Source organism: Tupaia chinensis, unplaced genomic scaffold (assembly GCF_000334495.1).
Source record: "Tupaia chinensis unplaced genomic scaffold, TupChi_1.0 Scaffold000096_1, whole genome shotgun sequence".
Lineage (NCBI taxonomy): Eukaryota > Metazoa > Chordata > Mammalia > Scandentia > Tupaiidae > Tupaia > Tupaia belangeri.
Window position 1 is genome coordinate 2,682,341 of NW_006159558.1, and position 23,105 is coordinate 2,705,445.

At 46.0% G+C, this 23,105-nt stretch overlaps 1 protein-coding gene across 2 annotated transcripts; it reads left to right on the forward strand.

Annotated features, from left to right (window-relative positions):
- Window positions 1–66: 66 nt before the first annotated feature.
- Window positions 67–22,632, forward strand: ATPSCKMT (ATP synthase c subunit lysine N-methyltransferase). 2 transcript variants are annotated; one of them, XM_006143309.2, is made up of 5 exons: window positions 67–307; window positions 8,735–9,015; window positions 11,139–11,276; window positions 12,912–12,962; window positions 22,412–22,632. In XM_006143309.2, the coding sequence occupies exons 1-5, from the start codon at window positions 250–252 to the stop codon at window positions 22,613–22,615; spliced, it is 732 nt and encodes a 243-aa protein (XP_006143371.1). In that variant the 5' UTR covers window positions 67–249; the 3' UTR covers window positions 22,616–22,632. The 2 variants fall into 2 exon arrangements, with proteins under 2 accessions (XP_006143371.1, XP_027625691.1); XM_027769890.1 differs by lacking the exon at window positions 67–307 and adding an exon at window positions 8,016–8,071.
- The last annotated feature ends 473 nt before the right edge of the window (window positions 22,633–23,105 follow it).

Consider the following 23,105-nt stretch of genomic DNA (forward strand, 5'->3'; position numbering starts at 1 on the left):
GAGATTAGTTTAACGCCAGACAGTACCTTCTGGAATCCACCGCCTTCGGAAACTTCTATCCTCCAGGAAGCTGTAGGGGGGTTCGAGTACACGCGCGGGAGCTCTTTGGACCAACGAGCCGGGAGAGCATTGAATTTTTCACTTATTAAAGCCCTACAATCGACGTTGTTTTTGAACGATGGGTTCCAACGGGGAGCTCATTTACTTAAAGCATTACGTTTCCTCTTCGTCTTACCCCCCCCAGCTCTGATGGTAGGGCCTACTTCTGGTTACGATGCCGGAAGTCTCGCGATGGAGGGAGGAAGAGGTGAGGCCGGAACGGCATGGCGGGACCTGGCGGGTGTGCAGTTAAGCGGGCGGGCGCGGGCGTGGCCCAGCAGCGGCGGGGCGCGCGGTGGGCCGGGGTCCGCTTGCGCCGGTCCCCGGGCTCTGCGGGCGCTCCTTGGCACCGGGTGCATCGGCCGGGGACTGTTGTGCGCTTAGGGCGCATCCCCGAGCCTTTGGCGCGGCCCTGGGAGAGCGCGCCCTGGAGCGCGCTGCGGGGCTGGAGTCTCCGCCCCGCCGCCTGCTAGCTGTGTCTGGGGGTACTTAGTCCTTCGTTCCTCGGTTTCCTCGTCTGTAAAAATGACCGTAACTAAGAGTTATCTACCTTAAAAGGCTGTTGTAGGATTCACGGATAACAGTGCCTGGCCCAAGCTACGTTAAATGCTTGTTAAATAACCCCCCCATTTTGCACCGTTGGTCCGCTCACTTGCCCGAGGGTACGCAGCTCAAAAGAGACGAGGTTGCACAGCCTAGTGCTGCCGGCCCCTCCCGTGAGCCCTGTTTCCAGCGTCCTAAGAAGGACCCCTAAATCTTCTAGCGGCTTAGTTCTTTCAGAGATCACGACCCAGTATTCTACAGACTGAGATATTGTGGGCGCCCAGCCTTACCCACTGTCAGGATGGGAATTTACCCTTGCACTATTATTCCTAGTCGTTATTAGGTACTCTGGAAATGCTGAAATGACTGTGTGCACTGCACCATTTAGCCCTGCTTCAAAGTCAGCAGATTGTTGGGACCAGCCAGTGATGTAATGGTTACGTCCTTGGACTCCCATGTAGTGAACCAGGGTTTGAGGTTTGGACCTGGTGGCTTAAAGCTCACGCGCGCACAGAGAATAGCAGAGAAGGGATTGGGGCATAGCTATCCTCCCAACGGGGCGATTTCTCTATTTATGTTTCTCTGGTGAGGGTATGTGTCCTATAGCAAAAATCTGTCTTAAAAAAAAAAAAAAAGCAGAGTGTCATTGTATAGTTAGTGATTAATTAATCTCTCCAATTCCTTGGTTCAGTTACTCTCTCTGATGCGCCAAGATGTTTCAGATTTTGGAGCCAGGTTTCATTTCACTTAAGTTTTGGGATTCTGTGTTTCCTCATTAAGAATTTCAGCCTTATTAGATTGTAAGAATAGAAAATAATGCTCTGTGTGTATTTATTGTTAGTTCCTGTTAAACATGGAGGGCAGGTAGATCTCCCCTAATTGTCAATAGATGGTATGTATCAAAAGTGACAGACGAGTCTGGAAATGGCTTTTTTATTTTTGTCATAGGGCATGCATCTTGAGAGAGACAGAGAGAGGGAAACTGAGAACACCCCTCCCCCCCCCGGGGGGGCGTGCTGACCACATGGCAATCCTTTAGGATTTGGGGCATTTACCTTGTGTGACTTTCAAGCTGCCAGGTCCGGGACTTGAGCTGCTGGTGGCCATGTGGGAATCCAGCATCTTAAGCAGCATGCCACCTGCTGGCCCCCAGGAAGGCCTCTTAAGGGATGTAAGAATGAGTATATAAAGGGACACAGCACACGGCTACTGAGGTAGTATAGGGCAGTATACACATGTGCAGAGAACAGCTTAGATGTGACATTCTGATAGAGGCCCCCTTTATTTATTTATTTATTTATTTTTTTAGAGAGGTTTTTGTTATACGGTGTGTGCGCTTGCCAGACAGACAGAGAGACAGAAAGTGAGAAATCACCCCCCAGGGGAGATGGCCACACCGCAATCCCTTCTCTTCCATTCTCCTCTTGGGATCTTGGGCACACACACAAATGCGCCCGGCATGAGTTTTAAGCCACCGGGTCCGGGACTTGAATCACGGTCGACAACATGGGAGTCCAGTGACATAGCTGTTACACTAACTGCTGCTCCCTAGAGGCCCCTTTAAACACACGGCAGGTCGTGTTCATTCAGTACAGGCCCATTTGTTCTTCCTGGCTTTGGTCCTTTGGCTTGAACTTGAATAAGATCCCTGTATACCTTTTTGTACACCCCAGTCACTCCCGCTTGCTTCAGCTGATCTGAATCTGTCACTGAAAATTGAGGTTTTCACCCAGTATCAAAAGTCAGTGACTAGGCACAGCCTAGAGACAGAGTGGGAGTTAAAACACACTCGGGTTACTTTACTTTCAAGGACAGCCAGCCAGTGGCCTCCACAAGTCTTGTTTAATGTAGTGGTCAGTGTTCTAAAGGCACGGGTGACAGCAATCTTGTGCCCTTTGTTTATAGTATAGTAAACAGTTTTGTGAGTCTAAACATGCTCCATCAAAGGGATTTGTAGAAACAGTCTTTAGTTTTGAATGTTCAGGGATTGGTTTTCACTGATAAAAATCAATACATTTAATTTTTTTTTTTTTTTTGTTATAGGATGTGTGAGCTCATGGGTTGGAGTGGGTTTGAGAAAGCACCCTGGTGGGGCATGCTGCAGTCCCTTCTCTATTCTCTCCAGATTTTGGGCACCCATGCTTACACTTGGTGTATTTTTTAAGCCACTGAGTCTGGGACTCGAACTGCACAGCCATGTGGGATCCAGCCACCTTAACCACCTTGCCAGCTGCTGACCCACATTGATACTTGCTTTATTGGAGGGAGCTAACAATATAATTATATGTTGTATTTACATAGTAACTTCTTGCGTTGTTTTACCCGTATAACTCTGTGAAGTGGAAAACTTGGGACAAAATTTTGATTTTGTCACAGGGCACTCTGCTGCTGTTGTTGCTTTTCTTAAAAACATAAAACATTTAATAAGTGTTCAGAAAGTTCATCCCAGTGTAAAGAGAATAAAATACTCCACCTGATAGCCAAAAACTGGCCTTCCTGTTTATTGTTGTACTCAGCTAACTTTCCTCACCTTCCATGCCTGGGGTTTAAGGCTTCCTTCTTTTGCTCCAGCTCAAATTCTGTCTCCATCAAGACTTTACTGGTCCCCTTTTTGGGATCAACCATTCTTCCGCCGCCTCCCATATTCCCACAGGGTTTGGTACTCTATGGCATTTCTCAACCTGACATGCTTCTGCCTCAGCTGGACCGCACTCTCACAGACTAGGTGGGAGGCCCTGACAACCTGGAGCTTTATTTTTGAGAGGTTTTTGCTATAGAGCGTGTGTGCTCACCAGACAGAGAGAGACAGAGAGACAGAAAGTGAGAAATCAGCCCCCAGGGGGGATGGCCATGCCACAATCCCTTCTCCTCCATTCTCCTCTCAGGATCTTGGGCATGCATGCACACGCGCCCGGCGTGAGTTTTAAGCTACCGGGTCTGGGACTTGAACCACAGTCGTCTACATGGGAGTCCAGCGACATAGCCATTAGGCTAACTGCTGGTCCCAACCTGGAGCTTTTTATCCTGTCTTGCGGTTGAGTTGATGGATTTGTGGCTACAAAGGTAATAAGACTATGGATCATTCAACTTGTATTTTTAAAATAAACTATAGATGGACAGATGGGTGAATAAAGGGTGGTATAGCCATACAATGGAGTATTCAACCTTAAAACGGAATAATGTCTTGATACAAAGTACATGATGAATCTTGAAGCCTTTATGTTAGGAGGAAGAATGAGCCATAGGAGATGCCACACTATGTGATTCCTCTCCTCTAAGTACAGAACAGGGGACTCCGCAGAGACAAAAAGTAGGTTAGTGGTTGCTTAGGGCTGAGGGTAGAGGGTGGATGGGGGTTGGTAGCTGAAAGATAAGGAAATAAAAAGGAGGGAACAAAAATGTTCTACAAGTGACTATAGTAATTGTTACGCCTGTCATATTAAAAATGTATGTACTAAATACATATATATTAAAAGCCACATTCTTTAAATGGGCAACTTGTATGTTTAAGAATTATATCTCAAGAATTTGTTAAAAAATTGAGCCTCCTCCAAATGATAGTGCTGAGAATAATAGCTGTTAATTGTCATCATTTAGTTCCTGTGCTGAGTGACTTATCTGCAATGTTTAACAGTTCAGTGACCCTATAGGGATAGTACTGTATTACTGCTAAGTCATTAAATTTTTAAAAAATTGTGGTTAAAAAACAAAAACAAAAAAACAAACCCCCTAAAACATGGGCAGGCCCCATAACTTAGTGGTTAGGGAGCCAGATCCCCCATTGCTGATAGGGGTTCAGATCCTGACTCTGGCAGCTTGAAAAACACTCTGAGTATATGTGTGTGCATGCCCTAAATCCTGACAGAATGGAAAAATGGAAGAGAAGGGAAAGTGGCATGACCACGTTCTTTGTGGAGTGCTTTCTTCCTTTCTGTCTCTTTGGTGACTACATGTGCCCCCTGGCAGTTGAAAAGATTTTTTTTGAAAAAGTACCTCGCCATAATAGATTGCTGCAGTTTACAGATATGGCAGGGAGAACAGTGGACCCTCTAACTACGTCCACATTCTAATGCCTGTCATCTGTGCAATGTGATTAAGAATCTGGAGATGGGAATTTATCATGGATTATCTAGCTGGGTCTGATGTGGGTCATATGGAGAAAGGGGGAGGCAGGAATATGAGATAAGATGTCAGGACAGAAGCAGAGACTGGAGATGTGGAGTCAAGAGCCAAGGATGTGGGCAGCCTCTGAAGTTGGAAAAGACTGGAAACCAGTCCTACTGTTACTTACTTATTTTTGAAGGATTATCTGTTTAATTTTATTATTATTGTTACTATTCTTAAATTTGACCAGAGTGAGACAGAGAGAGAGGAAAGGTGAGAAAGCAAGGCCCTCGATTCGTTACTCAGCAGTTGGCCATGTGGGAGTTGAGCGCTTTAACCACTATGTCACCTGCCAGCCCTAGTCCTACGGTTTTAGGCTGTTGTGTTGCTAAACAGAAATACCTGAAGTTGGGTGACAACACTAAGAATAAAGGTTTATTTGACTCACGATTCTGGTGACTGGAAAGTCTGCAGGTGGGCACAAGCATCTGGCCAGCCTTTGCTGCATCCCACCATGGTAGAGTAGCAGAAAGGTCAGGGGTGGGTGTGAAGAGAGATCATGGGCAGCCGCCTTACTCTTACTACCATCCACTCTCATGGGAACTAACCTATTACCACAAGAGAAGGCATTGATATATCCGTGAGGGTGGTGCCCGCGTGATATAAACATCCCCAGTAGCTCACTCCTAAAGGTCCTTCCAACTCCCACACCATTACACTGGGGGCCAAACTTCCAGCACATGAACCTTTGGGGGAAGCCATATGCAGACCATCGCACCTACCCTAGGGCTGCTAAAGGAACAGTCTTGCCAACTCAATTTAGGGAGTTTATTTATTTTTTGTTTATTTGGAGAGGTTTTTGCTTATAGGGCGCGTGTGCTTGCCAGAAAGACAGAGAGGTAGAAAGTGAGAAATCACCCCCCGGGGGGATGGCCACACTGCAATTCCTTCTCCTCCATTCTCCTCTTGGGATCTTGGGCACGCACGCACACGTTCCCTGTGTGAATTTAAGCCACTGGGTCTGGGACTTGAACCGCAGTCGGCTACATGGGAGTTTGGTGACATAGCCATTATGCTAACTGCTGGTCCCTAGAGAGTTTCTTTCTGATCTGCAGACTGTATGATAATAAATGTGTGTTTGAAGCCACTAAGTTCGTGGTGATTTCTTTTTTACTTTTAGCTAGGGATGTGCATTCTCAGAGAGTGAGAAGTCTCCCCCTAGAAGGGATGGCCATGCCACAATCCATTCTCCTCTCAGGATTTTGGGCACATATGCATACGTTTCCAGCTTTTTTTTTTTTTTTTTTTACCAAATTGCTGGGTCTGGGACTTGAACTGCACAGTCAGCCATGTGGGATTCAGTCATCTTAACCACCTTGCCACCAGGCTGGCCCTTGGGATTTCTTACAATAGGTATAGGAAAATAGTACAGGGTACTCAAAAAGTTTGTGGAAAGATTTAATTACAAAGTGTACATCTATTTTGGTGCAAAAAAATGGAAACCTAGGCAGTTTTTTTTCTCTCCAAAATACACATTTTCAGTGAACTTTTGAAAGACCACCTTCTACAATACAGAAGGCCTTACTGATTATGAATGTTGTCATACCTCCTCTCACTCACCCGTTCCCTCGTATTTCTGCTCTTCCTCGGCTCCATGGCGAGCTGCCTGCGCGGAGATGGGCTTGTGCCCTGTGGGTCCAGCGTGCTGCCCGCAGTGTACAGAGGATACCTGGCATGGCCTGTGCCGCTGCCTCTCGTGTGCCAGATCCTGCCCTAGGTGCTGTGCCCGCACCCCTCCTTTCATCCTTCCGTCAGCCTCACGACCTTCACTTTACAGACGGGGAGACCAAGGTGAACCTCGAGCATGAAAGGACTCGGGGCCATGCTGTTAGTGAACCAACCAGCGGAGCCTGGCCCCTAACCACTGCGGCTGCCCAGAGACGTGCTCTCTCCCCGGTGCTGAGCTCATCGTTAAGCAATTCCTAAATCAATTTCAAATCAATATCAATTCCAGAAATGAGATTTCATTAAGAATGTGTATTGAAGGGTAAACTCAAAAGGAGAATATTCAAGTTACTATTCATTTCTCTGTAACCAGTGGTTGGAGTTTGTTTGCTGTATTGTGATAACAGTGAAGTGATTCTTTTATTTTTTTGTTCTTTTTGGATCTGCTTTAACAATCTGTATTATTATACTTATTTAAGACGTTTGGGGGCTGGCCCTGTAGTACAGTGGTTAAGCGCTGTACATTGGGAACCAGATCCCACATGGCCACCTGAGGGTCAAATCCTGGCCCGGGCAGCTTGAAGAACACACTGGCCAGTGTACATGTGTGCCCCAGATCTCGACAGGACGGAGAACCGGAGACAGGCCTCTGTGTGACCACGCCCTGTAGGAGGGTTCTTTTTCTCCATTCACCTACCTCCTACCCCATGAGTGTACATGACTTTTAGCATTAAAAAAAAGTTTGTAGCTAGTCTGCAGCACAATGGTTAAGTGCCATGCACAGGGTGCTGGATCCCACATGACTGATGTGGTGCAAATCCCTGCCCTGGTGGGTTGAAAAACTGCACGGGGTACACGTGTGTGCCGGGAATCCTGACAGGATGGAGAAGAGGAAGATGGATTTTGGTGTGACAACAACCCATTGAGTGGTGGGGGGCCAGGATTCTCTTTCTGATGAGCACATGTGCCTTCTAGCAATTAAAAAATGTTTAGGGGCCAGCAAGTAGCTTAGTGGTTGAGGTGCTGGGTTACCACATGGCTGACTGCAGTTCAGGTCAAGACCCAGCAGCTTGAAAATCACAACAAATATAAATAAGTAAATGTTTTAAAAAATATTTAGTAAAACTTGATTTTTGTTTCCTCATTAACTTCAAAATTGTACAAGAGGTCTTCAGAATATTCATATAATAAGAAAACTATGGGGACCAGCAGGTGGTGTAACGGTTACATCGCTGGACTCCCATGTAGTCAACTGTGGTTCAATGGCTTAAAACTCATTCCGGGCGCGTGTGCGTGTGTGTCCAAGATCCCTAGAGGAGAATGGAGGAGAAGGGATTGTGGCATGGCCATCCCCCTGGGGGGCAACTTCTCGCTTTCTGTCTCTCTGGCAAGTTCACACGTCCTATAGCAAAGATTTTTCTCTTAAAAAAAAAGAAAACTATGCATGGGTTTCAAACAACTTTTTTTTTTTTGTACCCAAATAAGCTTGTACTTTAATTCTATTTTTCCACAAACTAAGAAATACCCTTGTATTTGTGTAGCTGGATTGTCGCTGCTGTATCAGTTTTGATGTGGAATCCTTCCATCCTGTTGAAACTGGGTAATCATTAGACATTTTTATGTTTATTTGCTTGTGAGGCTTTGTTCACTCAGAAAAATAGAGTTCATGGTTAAAACTTGAGCTATTAGATATTGAATTAATAAGTACCAGATAGGCTTGAGTACATTGTTTTCTAAGGATTAACTCCTAGACACACACACACAAAATCAGTGTTAGAAAGAGAGAGTTTAGTCTTCCATCGTTATAAACTATTTTTCTCAGGAACACTTTAATTTTGTTAATGGAATTTAGAACTCACTGTGGAATACTCCAGTTGTAATTTAGATCATATTCAGCTCAATTATCCTTCCTTAAAAAGCGTGAGCTTGGGCCAGCAGGGGGTGTGGTGGCTAAGGTGCTGAACTCCCATGTGGCTGACTGTGGTTCGAGTCCTGGCTTCGGTGACTTCAAAAACTCATGCCAGGTACATGTGTGTGCATGCTCAAAATCCTGAGAGGAGCAGGGACTGCTATGTGGCCATCCCCCAGGGAAGTGATTTCTCATTTTCTGTCTCTCAGGTGAGTGCATGTGCTCTATAGCAAAACTCTCTTAAAAAAAAAAAAAAAGCATGAGCTTATTTGTTAATAGAATTTGGAGAAAAAGATGCTCTCTTGAATTTCAGACTGGGCGCTACCTAACGTTTTCTGCTGACCCCCACTGTAGGTGCACCCCTAGAAATGCTGCCAGAGGAAAGTCGTGTTTTACCCGAAAGTTTTGAAGCCAACAGTTTGAAGAGGAGCAGCTGGGGGCTCGTAGTGACTGGGATAGTTGGTGGGACACTGGTGGCAGTGTATGCTGTGACCACGCCATTTATAACTCCAGCCCTCCGGAAAGTGTGTTTGCCTTTTGTACCTGCAACTACGAAGCAGATAGAGAATGTCCTGAAAACGCTGCAGTGCAGGAGAGGACCCTTGGTGGACATCGGCAGTGGCGACGGACGTGTGGTGAGTTACACTGACACATCTGAAGGTTGCGGACTGGAAGGGGGAGCTTTCTGCTTGTGTTTTTTTGAGGCTTATGCAAAGACTTGCTAAATTTGACAGTTTAGGAAAGTGGGCATTTCATTTTGTGTGTGTTTGGTCAAATTATTAAACCACCAGCATGTGTTCAGAATTCAAGTTTTCAGATTTAATTTCTTCTTTAAAAAAAAAAAATAATTCATGGGGACCAGCAGTTAGCGTAATGGCTATGTCGCTGGACTCACATGTAGTCGACAACAGTTTGTGTCCTGGACCCGGTGGCTTAAACTCACGCCGGGCGCATGTGCGTGCGTGCCCAAGATCCCGAGAAGAGAATGGAGAAGAAGGGATTGCAGTGTGGCCATCCCCCCTGGGGGGGTGTTATTTCTCGCTGTCTATCTCTGTCTCTCCAGAGAGTACACTCTCCCTATAGCAAAAATCTCTCTTAAAGAAAAAACAAAACAAAATTATTTATATATTTTCTCCATGAGAAAGAAAGTAACATGCAGACAGACATTCCAACAGGGGTGATCCATTTTCGCCCCAGGTGGCTGGGATTACAGATGTGTGTGCTGGGCGTGTATGGGGAGCCCTCGGGACGTGAACCTGGTACCTCCTCGCGTGGCTTCTGTGTTGCAGAGTGTTATGTTATAGCTGCATCAGCGAAACTGGCTTTAAAAATTTTTTTTTTTAATTTTAAAGAGAAAATACTCTGTGGACATGGCCAAATAAATAAAAAGGAACAATTAATTGATAATCAAATTGCCTGCTAAAATGCCTAGGCTGATAGAAGTGGCATAATTAATTTTTTCTTTATTTATGTTAGATCATGTTCATGCACACACGTGTGTGTGTGTGTGTGTGTGTGTGTGTGTGTTTGAGAGAGAGAGAGAGAGAGAAGAGAACCCTCCACAAAGTCTGGCCACACCGTGGTCCCCTTGCTTCAGTCCTCAGCTCACCAGATCTTGGGCACATACCTGTGCACCTGGCATGTTTCAGGCGGCTCGGCTGGGAATTTACACTGCAGTCACAATGTGGCTTCCCGCACTGCAGTTGTCATGCTGCCGCTTGTGCCACCATGGCCAGGCCAGCCGCATAATTAGAAAGAACATGGTAAGTCATAGAGTGTCACTATTTTACATTTTTGCATCTACGTTTGTCTGTATTTATACTTGTGTAAGTAATAATTCCTCTGAGGTAACAATGTTTAGTTAAGGGAGGTGGTGATTAACCCCTACTGAGCCAAAGATCAGTCTTTCTTTTTATCTTTTTTTAAGGTTTTTGCCATAGGACACATTTGCTTGCCAGAGAGAGACAGAGATAGACAGAGATGGGGAAAACGAGAAATCGCACCCTCAGTGGGGATGGCCACATCGCGATCGCTTCTCCCTTTTCCTCCTGGGATTTTGAGCATATGTACACACATGCACATCTGCTGTGTGTACAAAGCCCCCAGGTCTGGGACTTTACTGCAGGCAGCCACGTGGGAGTCCCGTGCCTTAACCACTACACCACCTGCTGGCCCCCAAAGGTCAGTCTTTTCATGACCTTTGCTGGCTCTGACCAGCCACAACTCCGTACATGAGACATGAGGCCACTGACTGGCAAATTGATGTCTCAGAGCCTGTTTCTCTGAGGGCATGGTGGCACCTTCCTTAGGCCTCATCCCACTGATGGGCTGGAAAGTGAGGAGAGCACTAGGAAGTCTAGTGTTCTGGAAACCTTAGTGTGAGATCGGAGGACCACAGCACCTCTCCCAGCCCCCTGGATACAGACCTTGCCGTTGGCTGGCCCCAGAGATACATTCTTAAAGGGGTTCTTTTTAAAATATTAATTAATTAATTAATTATTATTTTCCAATTTGCTACAGGGCACGTGTGCTTATGAAATAGAGAAAGTAAGAGAAAGCAAGCTGCCAGGTCTGGGACTTGAACTGTGGTCGGCCATGTGGGAGTCCAGTGCTTTCACCACCTGCCACCTGCTGGCCCTGGGGTTTCTCTTTGATCGGAAGTTTTGGGATTTTAAACCATACATAGGACACATCATAGCGTTTGCTCGTGTAAGTTGACTTTTCTCTTCACTGTGGATGAGCCCTGGTGTCTCTGCAGGTGATAGCTGCCGCGAAGGCAGGACTCCCGGCTGTCGGCTATGAGCTCAACCCGTGGCTCGTCTGGTACTCCCGATACCGGGCTTGGCAGGAAGGCGTGCACAGCTCCGCCAAGTTTCACATCTCAGATTTGTGGAAGGTAGGTGAGGCAGAGCGGGCTCACCATTTGTAATTAGTGTGACTGAAAACTGGGAAGCACATTAAAATAAAAATAATTAAAATCCAGATGAATATATAATAAAATGCCTACACATTTTAAATTGATAGATTTTACAAATAGACTTCTTTAGGGTAGAGGGTTAAAGTTTCCTAAATGATAGGTCACATAAAATCCAGGAATTTATTTACTAAGTTAAAAATGGTCTCATTTTTGTTTATTACAAAATATTGAGACTTTTCATCTCATTTGGAAATTTTATGAATTATTATTTTCTTTAAAAAATATTTTATTTAAGTTCATTTATTTATTTATTTTAATTTGACTAGAGAGGGACAGAGTAAGAGAGAGAGAGGAGAGGGAAAAGTGAGAAAGCAAGCTGCCAGATCCGGGACTTGAACCGCAGTTGGCCTTAACCACCACACCACCTGCCAGCCCCTCATGAATTATTCTTGATAAGTGTTAGGCTTTTTGTGTTTGTGTGCACATGTGTGTGTGTTCATGCATTGTGCACATTTGGAGGGAGAGAGATGAGCGCAGAGGAAGGACAGAGTCTACCAACCACGCTGTCACAGTTATTTCTTGTCCCCATAAAGCCTGAGACACTTCCACATTTATCTGTACTCTAAAATGTGCCCTGTAATTTTGCTTTAGGAATGGTCCATAAAGTGCTTTTTCTTAAATAAGAATTTCCTGCTGTAATATCGTCATCAGTAGCTCATAAACATTTGCTTGTGTTCTGCTTGCATTGTTTGCTTGCTTTTGTTTTTCATACTATACTTAAACCATCTCTCTGTAGAGTAAATAAGACTTTTATTGGGCAATAAGAATTTTGACTGGTAAAGCACTTTTTCTCCTCATTTTTCAAGACCATTTTATTGCATTTTTTTACGTAGTATTTTTAGAGAAGAGGAGGGGCCTGGAATTTTCAGGACGGCTCTACATAAAAAGTCACAGAAATCCCTGGAGCTCTTGCTCAGCTGGTTTGTCCACAGTGCAGTGGGATAGGAACGGGTGGCTCAGATGCCACCAGCTGGACCGCAAGCTCGTGACTGGGAGTCTCTGGTCTTTCTGACCATGGCCCTTGGGCAGACCCTGCACGTATACATATCTCAGGGAGAGACGGAGAGGAGAGGAGGAGAAAGCACTCGCCATGGAGAATGGTCACGTCACAATCCCTTCTCCTCCATTTTTGCCTTCTTTCGAGATTTCAGGAACACACGCGCCTGGGCCTGGCTTGGTTTTCAAGCCACCAGCTCCGGAATTTGAAAGATGTGGTTGGCCATGTGGGATCTGCTGCCTCAGCCACCTAAAAGCCTTCCATAAACTGGAACTGAGTTCTGCACTTCGATTAAGTAGTTTCAGAAGTTGCAGTGAGGCCGAGATGAGATGAATCATGAGGAGGCATTTGGAAAACGGGGTTGGACTGAGCCAACACAGATGGAGGTGTGGAGGCGGGCTTCTTTGCAACTCCTAAAGAAGGGCCACTTTTTCTAGGAGTTTGTAAAGATCCTAGCAGTTGGCAAAATAGAAAAATGCTGCCCGTTTCTGTGAGACGGGTTAAGCTTCGTGTTTGACTTTTCAGACAGTTTACCAGTCGTTTCCCATCTTTTCCAGGTCACTTTCTCGCAGTACTCAAACGTCGTTATTTTCGGTGTGCCTCAGATGGTGGGTATATACCTTTGCGTTCTCCATTCGGGCCCCGGTGAGGGCGCAGGCTGTGCCAGCTCCCACACGCCATCACTCTCCCGTGTTCGAAAGCAGGAACTCCCAGAGATTTTGAGAGAGCATTGGACCTTGGTTCATTGGTTTAATAGAATACTTAGAGCCTTAAAAAGTTAAATTGTGAAAGATTCAGTCATATTTTTAAACTTTTGCTTCAGATAAAAATCACAATGATCTACCTAAGCCTTAAAAAATTCGGTTTGAAAACTGCTTTATGAGGTCCCACTGTCTAGTGTAGTTTATGATTTTCACGGCCACTCTCACATCCTGCAGATATCACTTGGGAAAGTTAATGGGATGTTCCCTTGGAATTGATCATTCCTCCCGTTTTGCAGGAAGATAATTTTTAGGGTGGATGAGCATTGACTAGTTTCAATTTAGTTCACTTGGCTGATTTGCCAAAGAACTGAGTATTGAACTTTGATTATGTACTTTCAAAAGTGAAAATACTATAGCACCGAACTGAAAATGGTCCTCTTTAGCCTTTGGAAAGATGGCCAGGGTGGGATACTTTCTCTGTAATTGCTGATTTACAGACCATAGAAAGAAGTCCCTCTGCACCTTTCCAAGTCTATAATTGGAGCCATCATAATCTTGCTGGAATTGGATGTTTGTTGAAATGCCACTGTAGAGCTGATACAGCTTTTAGTTTTTTTTTCTTATTCAAACCTTAATTTTTATGTACAATTTTTTTTTGTTTGTGTGTGTGTGAGTTTGGAGAGTTATTTTTGCTATAGGGCACGTGCCCTTGCCAGAAAGATAGAGACAGAGAGATAGAAAGTGAGAAATCATCCCCCAGCAGGGATGTCACGCTGCAATTTCTTCTCCTCTATTCTTCTCTTGGGATCTTGGGCACACATGCATGCACATGTGCCTGGTGTGAGTTTAAGCCACTGGGTCCGGCACTCGAACTGCGGTCGACTACATGGGAGTCCGGCGACGTAGCCATTATGCCATCTGCTGGTCCTGTGTGTGTGTGTGTGTGTGTGTTTTAAGAATTATTTTATTTAACTCTATTTATACATTTATTTATTTATTTTAAGTGACGAGGGAGGGATAGAGAGAGAGAAAGTGGGAAATCAAGCTGGCAGGCCGAGGACTTGAACCACTATCAGCCATTTGGGAGTCCAGTACCTTTAACCATCATGCCATCTGCCAGCCCCTTGTGTGTTTTCTTTTTTAAGACAAATTTTTACTATAGGGTGTGTATGTGTTCGCTGGAGAGACACAGAGAGACAGAGACAGAAAGTGAGAAATCACCCTCTGGAGGCATGACCACTCTGCAATCCCCTTCTCCTCCATTCTCCTCTCGGGATCTTGGGCATGCATGCACAAGTGCTGGCATGAATTTGAAGCCTGGGGACTTGAACTTTGGCCAGCCCCATGGGAGTCCAGCCATGTAACCATTACTCCATCTGCTAGTCCCTTTGTATGATGTTTTGATGCTTGAGAAACTTATTCTTACTGTTAGGGTTTTAGTGTTATGACATATTCTTTCATTTTAGAATATAATTTAGAATATTTATTAAATAATCTCGAATGTGACAGTCTTCTACATGTTTGACATTCTCATTAGGCCTAAAATTAAGGCCAAACTTGTGTATCTAGCTTTTATTATAAAAATGGAGAGAGGTGGAGGAGTGGAGTCACTGGTCATTAAAAAAAAACTAGCTGGGGCTGGCATGTGGTGGTTAAAGGCCCTGGATTCCCACATGACCAACTGCGGTTTGAGTCCTGGACCTGGCAGCTTGCTTTCTCACTTTCCCTTTTTCTCTCTCTCTGTCTCTCTCTCGTCAAATTAAAAAAGAATAATAATAATAACAAGTGGAATTAAATAAATAAATAAATAAATAAATATTAAAAAAACCTGACCAAACAAACAAAAAACCAGCTATAGGAGCTAGGGGGTTGTGTGGTGGTTAAAGCACTAGATTCCCACATGGTCGGCTATGGTTCAAGTCCTGGACCTGGCAGCTTGCTTTCTCACTTTTCTTCTTTCTCTCTCCCTGGTAGCAAATTAAAAACACAATAATAATAAGGATAAATAAAATAAATAATTATTTTTAAAAAGAGCTATTTGGGATTATAGAACTGACATCGAATTTTGGTGGTGATGTACTGCTTATTGTGACGTTTCGGTATTCCTTCTAAGACAGAAAAGTTTGCATTTTTGAAACAAGTGAAATCCACGCTTTATAAAAGCAGAAAGTAGGTATTACTGGGACTCCTGTGCTGTCAGGAGAGGCGGGGTGACGAACCAGGATGCGGACTGTGAATCCATGGCTGCCTTGCCCCAGCAGGGGGCAGCAGTGGCCTTTGGTGGTCACGCAACCTGCCACATGACCTGTGATTGCCGACTGACTCTGGGTGCTTCCTGTGTATTTGAAGTACAGTGTCGGACCTGTTCACTCGGAAACTAAGAGTCTTATTATTTCGATGAATGCTTTAGTAATTTTTGCCCATTTTTCAGTTCATAGAGAAATCTTACTTATAAAGAATTATTTATTTAATTTTATTTGTTATTATTATTTTTTTAATGTGACCAGAGAGAATCAGCTAGAAAGAGAGAAAGGGAAAGTGAGAAAGCAAACCACCAGGTCTGAGACTCAAACCACAGTCAGCCATGTGGGAGTCCAGTGCCTTAACCACCGTGCCATCTTCCAGTCCCTCATAGAGAAATCTTAACTAAGGAACTCGTAGCATCACTGTCCTTAAGGAAAAGAGGAACACCCACATCCCTATAAGAGCAGCAGCCAGCTCGCAGTCTCCACGCTGGCGGTCTGTCGGGGTGCAGAGGCTGCTGTTTCCTGGAAGGCTGATGCTGCGTGTGCAGAGGCTGCTGTTGCCTGGAAGGCTGATGCTGCGTGTGGAGAGCCACACTTTTAACCTTTGTCAAACTTTGTTTAGGTGGACATGAGGGGAAGGAGAGCGTGCTGCCTGGGAAGTCCGGAGGACAGGTTGACCTCTGCAAGTCACATGACCCTGTCTGGCCTGAATATGTTGTCCTGTTAGAATGGATTCCCATTTTCTGAGCACTGGCTGGTCTTCCAGTTGTGGCCGGCATGTCAGGAAATGTTTCCCGTGCTACCTACCATCCAGGCAGATGACTGGGAAGCCAGCAGCGCCTCAGACGAGCCTAGGGTAGGGAGTTCTGGCTGTGGAAGCCCTCACGCCAGCTTCTGCTGCCTGTAGCTTGAAGCTGGGACTGCCCCACAGTGGACATGGTGTGTACCCTTGTACTCGGGTGACGGATCCCATCTGGGCCTATAAATCCAGTTCTGGGATTGTGAATATATACCTTTTTTTTTTTTTTTGAGAGTTTTTTGCTATAGGGTGCGTTTGCTCACCAGAAAGACAGAGACAGAGAGATAGACAGTGAGAAATCACTCCTGGGGGACGGGGGATAGCCATGCTGCAATCCCTTCTCCTCCATTCTCCTCTCAGAATCTTGGGCATGCACACATATGTGCCCGGCATGAGTTTAAGCCACTGGATCTGGGACTTGACCTGCAGTCGACTACATGGAAGTTCAGCAACATAGCCATATGGTGGTCCTGACACACATGTACCCATCAGTGGATCTCAGCCGCTGGGTCCAGGACTCAAACCACGGTCCATCATGTGAGAGTCCCATGCCTTAACCACTATGCCACCTGCTGAGCTTGCAAATATTCATGAGTTTAGGTACTAAGAACATCTTTTCAAAATGTAGAATAGGTCAGTATTAAATAGTATCCTTATTTAAAATCTTTCAGTGACTTCTTGTGTTTTTGTTTTTAAGAGGTTTTTGCCTTTGGGTGTGTGCACTTGCTGGAGAGAGAGAGAGAGAGACAGAGACAGAGGGAAGGGGAGAAATCACCCCTAGGGGGATGGCCATACTGCAGTCCCTTCTCCTCCATCCCCCTCCTGGGATCTTAGGCATACACGCACATGCACCCAGCATGGTACTCCGTCCACCAGGTCTGGGACTCAAATTATGGTCGGCCACGTGGGAGTCCAGTGATGTGACTGCTACACCACCTGCTGGCCCCCCACAACCCCACAACCCCACATGGCCCTGAGCGTAGTGTGGCGGAGTCCTGCCAGCCCCCAGCCTCCCCTCAGTGTGCCTTCCTACGCTCTCTGTATGCAGCCCTCTGTCCACTCTGGGTCCCTGGACCCAGAGCCTGCAGTGGTGCCCTTCCCTCCGACACCAGCTGCTCTGCTCTGCACCTAGTTAGTGGACACCTGATCACTCACAGGCCAGCTGTCCTTCCTCTGGCTTCAGATGAGTTATCGTGTTTCTTTACCTGATGATTCAGGGTGTTTCCTGTGGCACTGCTCTATGTTCCAGGATATGAGCCAGGCCATTGTCCTTGTCCCCAGCCCTCCGGCATAGTTGCACCCAGCGCAAAACACTTAGTGAACATTTGTCGAACGAGCGAGTATGATATATACATACACACTATTTACATTTCCCCCAGAAAGCTATTAGCTTTTGTAACTTTAAAGAACAACTAACTTAATTTTAGTGAAGAGTTCTGTTATGAATTGACGGATGAAAATATTATCATGTTGCGATGAAGAGGAGTGATTCACAACTGAAGCACTTATCTTCCTTCTTTCGTTCATTCAGCTATGTGCCAGGCCCTGTCCTGAGCACTGGGAATGTTTAGTGAATAGACAGAAGATGGGGTGGCTCTGTAGCCTGGTGGTTAAGGGGGCTGGATAGCACATGGCTGACTGGGTGTGAGTTCTGTCCCCAGTGGCTTGAAAAACATGCTGGGTGCATATGTATGTGTGTGTGTGTGTGTGTGTGTGTGTGCCCCAAATCCCAATGGGATGGAGAAATGGAGGAGACGGGATTGTGGTGTGACCACGCCTCACTGGAAAGTGCTTCCTTCCTCTCTCTATCTGCTTATGCTAGGGTGTGTGACCTCTGGCAATTAAAAAAAATAAAGATAAAGGACGTTCTGGCCCAGGTGCTTCTGTGCCAGTGGGGAGAACACATCTTGAATGAGATATTCGTGAATATATGCAATTGTAGACGGGGATAGGGGCCGTGGAGCTCACTGTGCAAGGAGAGACCCGCCAGGAGAGCGTCCCTGAAAAGGGCGTTTGGAAGTGAAGCCAGGGTGGTTGGGAAGGAGTGTGGACTGAGAAGCGGCAGTTGCCAAGGCACTGAGGCCTGAGTGCCTGCTGAGTTTCAGGAGCCAGAGCAGGGGTGTAGTGGGTGTGGGTAAGGAGGGGAGAGGTCAGAGAGGGAAAAGAGTCAGACTGAAGCCACTAGCCTTTGTCAGGGCGGGAACCATTGAAGAACAAGCAGAGGAGCGGATGTGGGGCTGGGGCAGGAAGGAGCAGAGGTACCACAACCTGGCTGCAGCCAATCCGGGAGGAACCAGGAGGTCGGGCTGAGCTCTCAGGTGTCCTGGAAGGTGGACATCGGGGCCTGGATTAGGGCGGAATAGCTGGCGAACAGCAGTCCCATTCTGGGTGCCTCTGAGGACCGGGCCAGCAGGGTTAGCTGCCAGAGCCAACATGGGTGAGAGGGAGAGTGGCAATCCCCTGGGGGGCCTGAGCTACTGGAGGTCTGGAGTCGCCCGGAGCTGAGCTGAGCTGGGAAGGTGCTGCAGAGCCGTCGGGGTCGTGAGGTTCGAGCATTCGTGGAGATATCAGGGAGCAGCCTGGGTAGGTTCCGGAAGGGCTGGCAGGGGATGCGTGCCTGCCAGGTGCCGTGTGCGGAAGGTGAGGAGCGCAGGTCAGGCACAGGAGCCGTTCAAGGTCTGAGCTTGGGACTCTTAACTGGAGGGCTGGGCTCCGAGGGACAGTCAGCAAAGCACTCCTGGAGAGTGAGCTGCCCTCCTGGCCCCAAACTGGAACAGGTGCTTAGGGAGGAGGCGGCGCATTGTCACCCCCTCCACCCCGCCGGCGGGCGGGGCCGCTCTGTCTTAGGCCTTTAAACTGTTTTCCACCAGGTCTAAAGTTCTGAAGATGTAATTAGACGATGAATTTGTGTCACTGTGAAATCTGTAATTGTGTGAGTAATTTTGAATTCCATTAGACAGACATGACACATCGCTGCCTCTCTTTGTGTATGATATCAAGACCAGATTCGCTGCATATTTATGTGTAATTTAGTCAGTTAATTTCTTATGATTGAAATAGCTCCTTTCATTTTTAGGTTTATCTTGACTTAGCATATGACAATCATTTGAAAATAAAAGAAACTAAAAGAGGAAAGGATAATAGTAATATGAATAAGTTTACTATTATCCTCTTTATGAGCAAAATTACCATAAGAAACCTCTGATATTTTGGGAAAATGCATATTGTCTTATTCTTTGCTTGTTTAATTTTTCCCTCAAGGAACATTTTTTTTTTTTAAATTTAATCCTTTGCTGGATCTTAAAAGAACAGCAATGTCCCGTCCTTAATGGATGGATATAAACTTGGTCATCTTGGTGGTGTTTCTAGTGAGGAATTGGTGCCCGGGCTCATCCTGCCATCGGCCATGCTGGGGGTTCTCCAGCACTTCTAAAAGCTATAGGTCAGAAAGAACCTTTGTAGCAGCACTTTTGACATGTGTCTCACTTTAACTGGTTACTTTAATTTTATTTTATTTTTTTAGTTTTTGCTGTAGAGCACATGCGTTCACCAGAGTGAGACATGGAGAGAGAGAGAGAGAGAGAGGAAGTGAGAAGTCAACCCCCTGGGGGGGGGTTTCTCCTCTATTCTCCTCTTGGGATTCTGGGCATGTATGCACATGCACCTGTGATTCTCAAGCCACCAGGTCCAGGACTTGAGCCATGAAGTCAGCCGTGTGGGATCCAGCACCTTAACTTCCATGCCACCTGCAGGCCCTTCATCAATTATGTTTAAAGGGAGTAGTTTTTGCTTAGATATGTTTCTTTTCTTCTAAAGAGATTTTTTGCAATAGGGCACATGTGCTTGCTGGAGAGACAGAGAGACGGAAAATGAGAAGTCATCCCCAGTGGGGACAGCCATGCCACAATCCCTTCTCCTTCATTCTCCTCTTGAAATTTTGGGCACACGCAATTGTCCTTGGCGTGAGTTTCAAGCCACCAGCTTTGGGACTTGAACTATGGTTGGCAAAAGTTCAGTAGCATAACCATTACTCTTTTGCTGGTCTCAGATCTATTTCTAAATACTGTTTTCTACGAGGAGAACCAGGAATCTTTGAGAAATGGCCGGCCTAGGGCCGGAGAAAGGAAGGTACAAAAGCATGGAATATTTTGGTGAGCCAGAATATAAGGAAGTGCTCAAAATATTTGGGGGACATTACCCAAAGGATGAAGGACCCATTGGCCAAAATAGGACAATTTAAGCGTTAGCATAAAAAAGGACAGTAATGGGATACTACCCACTGAATGAACCAAGAATCTAAATGTTCCTATTTACACTAGGTAGACAGATGGTGAGAGGGAGTGAAGGAGAAAGGAAAGCTCTTTTTTTTTTTTTAAGACTTAATTTAATTTATTGTCATTATTATTACTTTAATTTGCTACATGGCACATGTGATCTCCAGAGAGAGAGAAAGTGAGAAAGCAAGCCACCAAGTCCAGGGCTTGAACCATGGTTAACCACGTGGGAGTCCAGTGCCTTAACTACTACTCCACCTGCTGTCCCAGAAAGCTCTTTTTTTACAGTAGAATGCTGACTGCATGTCTAGAAGAAATGATGGCATTAGCAAATCGCCACTTTGAAGGCACGATAATAAGGATCCATTCAGGCCAGACCCCTCCGTGAATACTAGCTGTAGCGCTGGGACTGCCCGGTGAGGAACAGGCTGTTTACGTCATCTCATGGTGTCTCCTCGCAGACTGTGCACTGATTATAAAAGGAAAAGCAGTCGCTACTCCGTGGAGATGCCAGAGCCCGCCTTCACGAAGCAGCTCATATCACCATGAAGAGCAGAAGGGTGTCCTGGGCCTTGGCGGCCTCACCGAGAGGCGAGGGCCTGCTGAGCTGATCCCAGGCATCTACTGGGGCCCCAGGTGAGGGCCACGTGGTCCAGTCACCAAAGGTGGCGCTGTCAGATCTAGGAGCTGTTTCAGACCAAAGAGCAAAGAACCGTTGTAGCTAAATGCAAAAGTGCCCTTGCCTGGATCCTGCCAGGGAAATGTCCTCTGGGACATCACTGGGACCGTGACAGCCCTGGAGTGCTAGTGGAACTGTTCGTATTGGAATATGTTATTACGCTTCCCAGGCAGTGACTGCGGGACTGTTTAGGAAATACTCATCTTAGGAAGCACACGTCAAGGTGTCAGGGGGTAAAGAAGCACGCTGCCTGCCACCTCCTGTCAGACAGCTTAGGAAAACGTGTTCACAGAGAAGACAGCAAATGCAGCACCATGGCAAAAAACGGGAAACCTGGGCAGTGGAACACGGGGTTATTTGTTTTAAACCAGCAACTTTTCTGTAAACTTGAAATGATCTCAAATGTAAAGATATTTTTAGGATATGAAGGTGGTAATGTACTTTTAGGACTTGCAGATAATTTTTTTTATTGCTGAAGGGTGTGTACACCAAGGAGGGCGAGAGAGAGGCAGGGGGAGGAGACAGAGAGAGAGGGAGAGGGAGGTAAGCCATTCCCCAAGGGGGCAGGGTTACACCACAGTCCTTTTCCCTCCCTTTTTCCATCCCATCAAGATTTGGACATGCATGCACATGGGTTTGCTGTGTCTTTTAGTCTGCTGGGGCTGCAGTTGACCATTTGGGGTCCACCTCTCTAGGCACAGCCCTATAGCAAATTAAAAGTAAATAAATAAATAAAAAGTTTAGGTAGTTAAAGTACCTTCTTCTTCACTCTTCTTCCTTCTCCTCCTCTTCCTCTCCCCTTCTTCTCCCTCTCTCCCCTTCCTCCTCCTCCTCATTTTTCTTCTTCTTCCTTCAATTGCCAGAGGATGCATGCAAAACCAGAGAGAGAGAGAGAGAGAGAGAGAGAGAGAGAGAGAAAGTACCACCTCCCGTGGGATGTGGTTGTGCCATAATCCCTTCTCTCTTTCTTTATCATTTTGGGATTTGGGGTATGCACATAAGCTTGACTTGTTCCTCAAGCTGCTGAGGCTGAGATTCGAACTATAGTTAGCCATTTTGGATCTAGTTCCCTTAACCATGAGCCTATGGGGTCAGTCCTAAAGTTGCTTATTATTTTAATTACTATCATATTAGTCAGAAAACTGGAAGTCTATGGTGCACTTCTGCTAAAAATGGCCTATTTATGACTGGTACCAAGATGTTCACGTAACTGCTGTTAATGTGTTTTCTGTGTGTTAACGGATGGCATGATGACGTGTGTGTACCCTGGGGTGATCGTTTCTACGCGCAGTAATTTTTACACAGATCCTCTCTCCTGACTCACTCCTCACTGAAACAGTGGCTGTTCTCCACAGATGCTGCAGCTGGAGAAGAAACTCGAACTCGAACTAGAGGATGACGCGAGAGTCATTGCTTGCCGGTTCCCTTTCCCTCACTGGACCCCAGACTGCGTCGTGGGAGAGGGGACTGACACTGTGTGGGTGTACGATGCGAGCACTTTCAGGGGGGTCAAAAGAGCCCCTGAAAGTCGGTGCTTTTCCAGTCGGTCATTCAAATAGAACCTTCACTGAGAGTGCTTCCTCAAGTGTTGACCGTCCTTGGCTTGTGGAGACTGAGAACTGTGTCTTCAGCAACAGAGCATCATTTTCTTTGGTGGAAACGAGACATTATATTACTTTGCCTAACTTTTGGAGGAAACAGAAACGTTAAACAAAATAAGTAGATTTTAAATTCTTTTTTAAAATTTATTTTATTTATTTTTTTTGGAGAGATTTTTCGCTATAGGGCACGTGCGCTCGCCAGACAGACAGAGAGAGACAGAGAGACAGAAAGCGAGAAATCACCCCCCAGGGGGGATGGTCACGCCGCAATCCCTTCTCCTCCATTCTCCTCTCGGGATCTTGGGCACACACGCACACATGCCCGGTGTGAGTTTTAAGCCACTGGGTCCGGGATGCGAACCGCAGTCGACTACGTGGGAGTCCAGCGACATAGCCATTACACTAACTGCTGGTTCCCCTAAATTCTTTTTTTTGTTTTTTTGTTTTT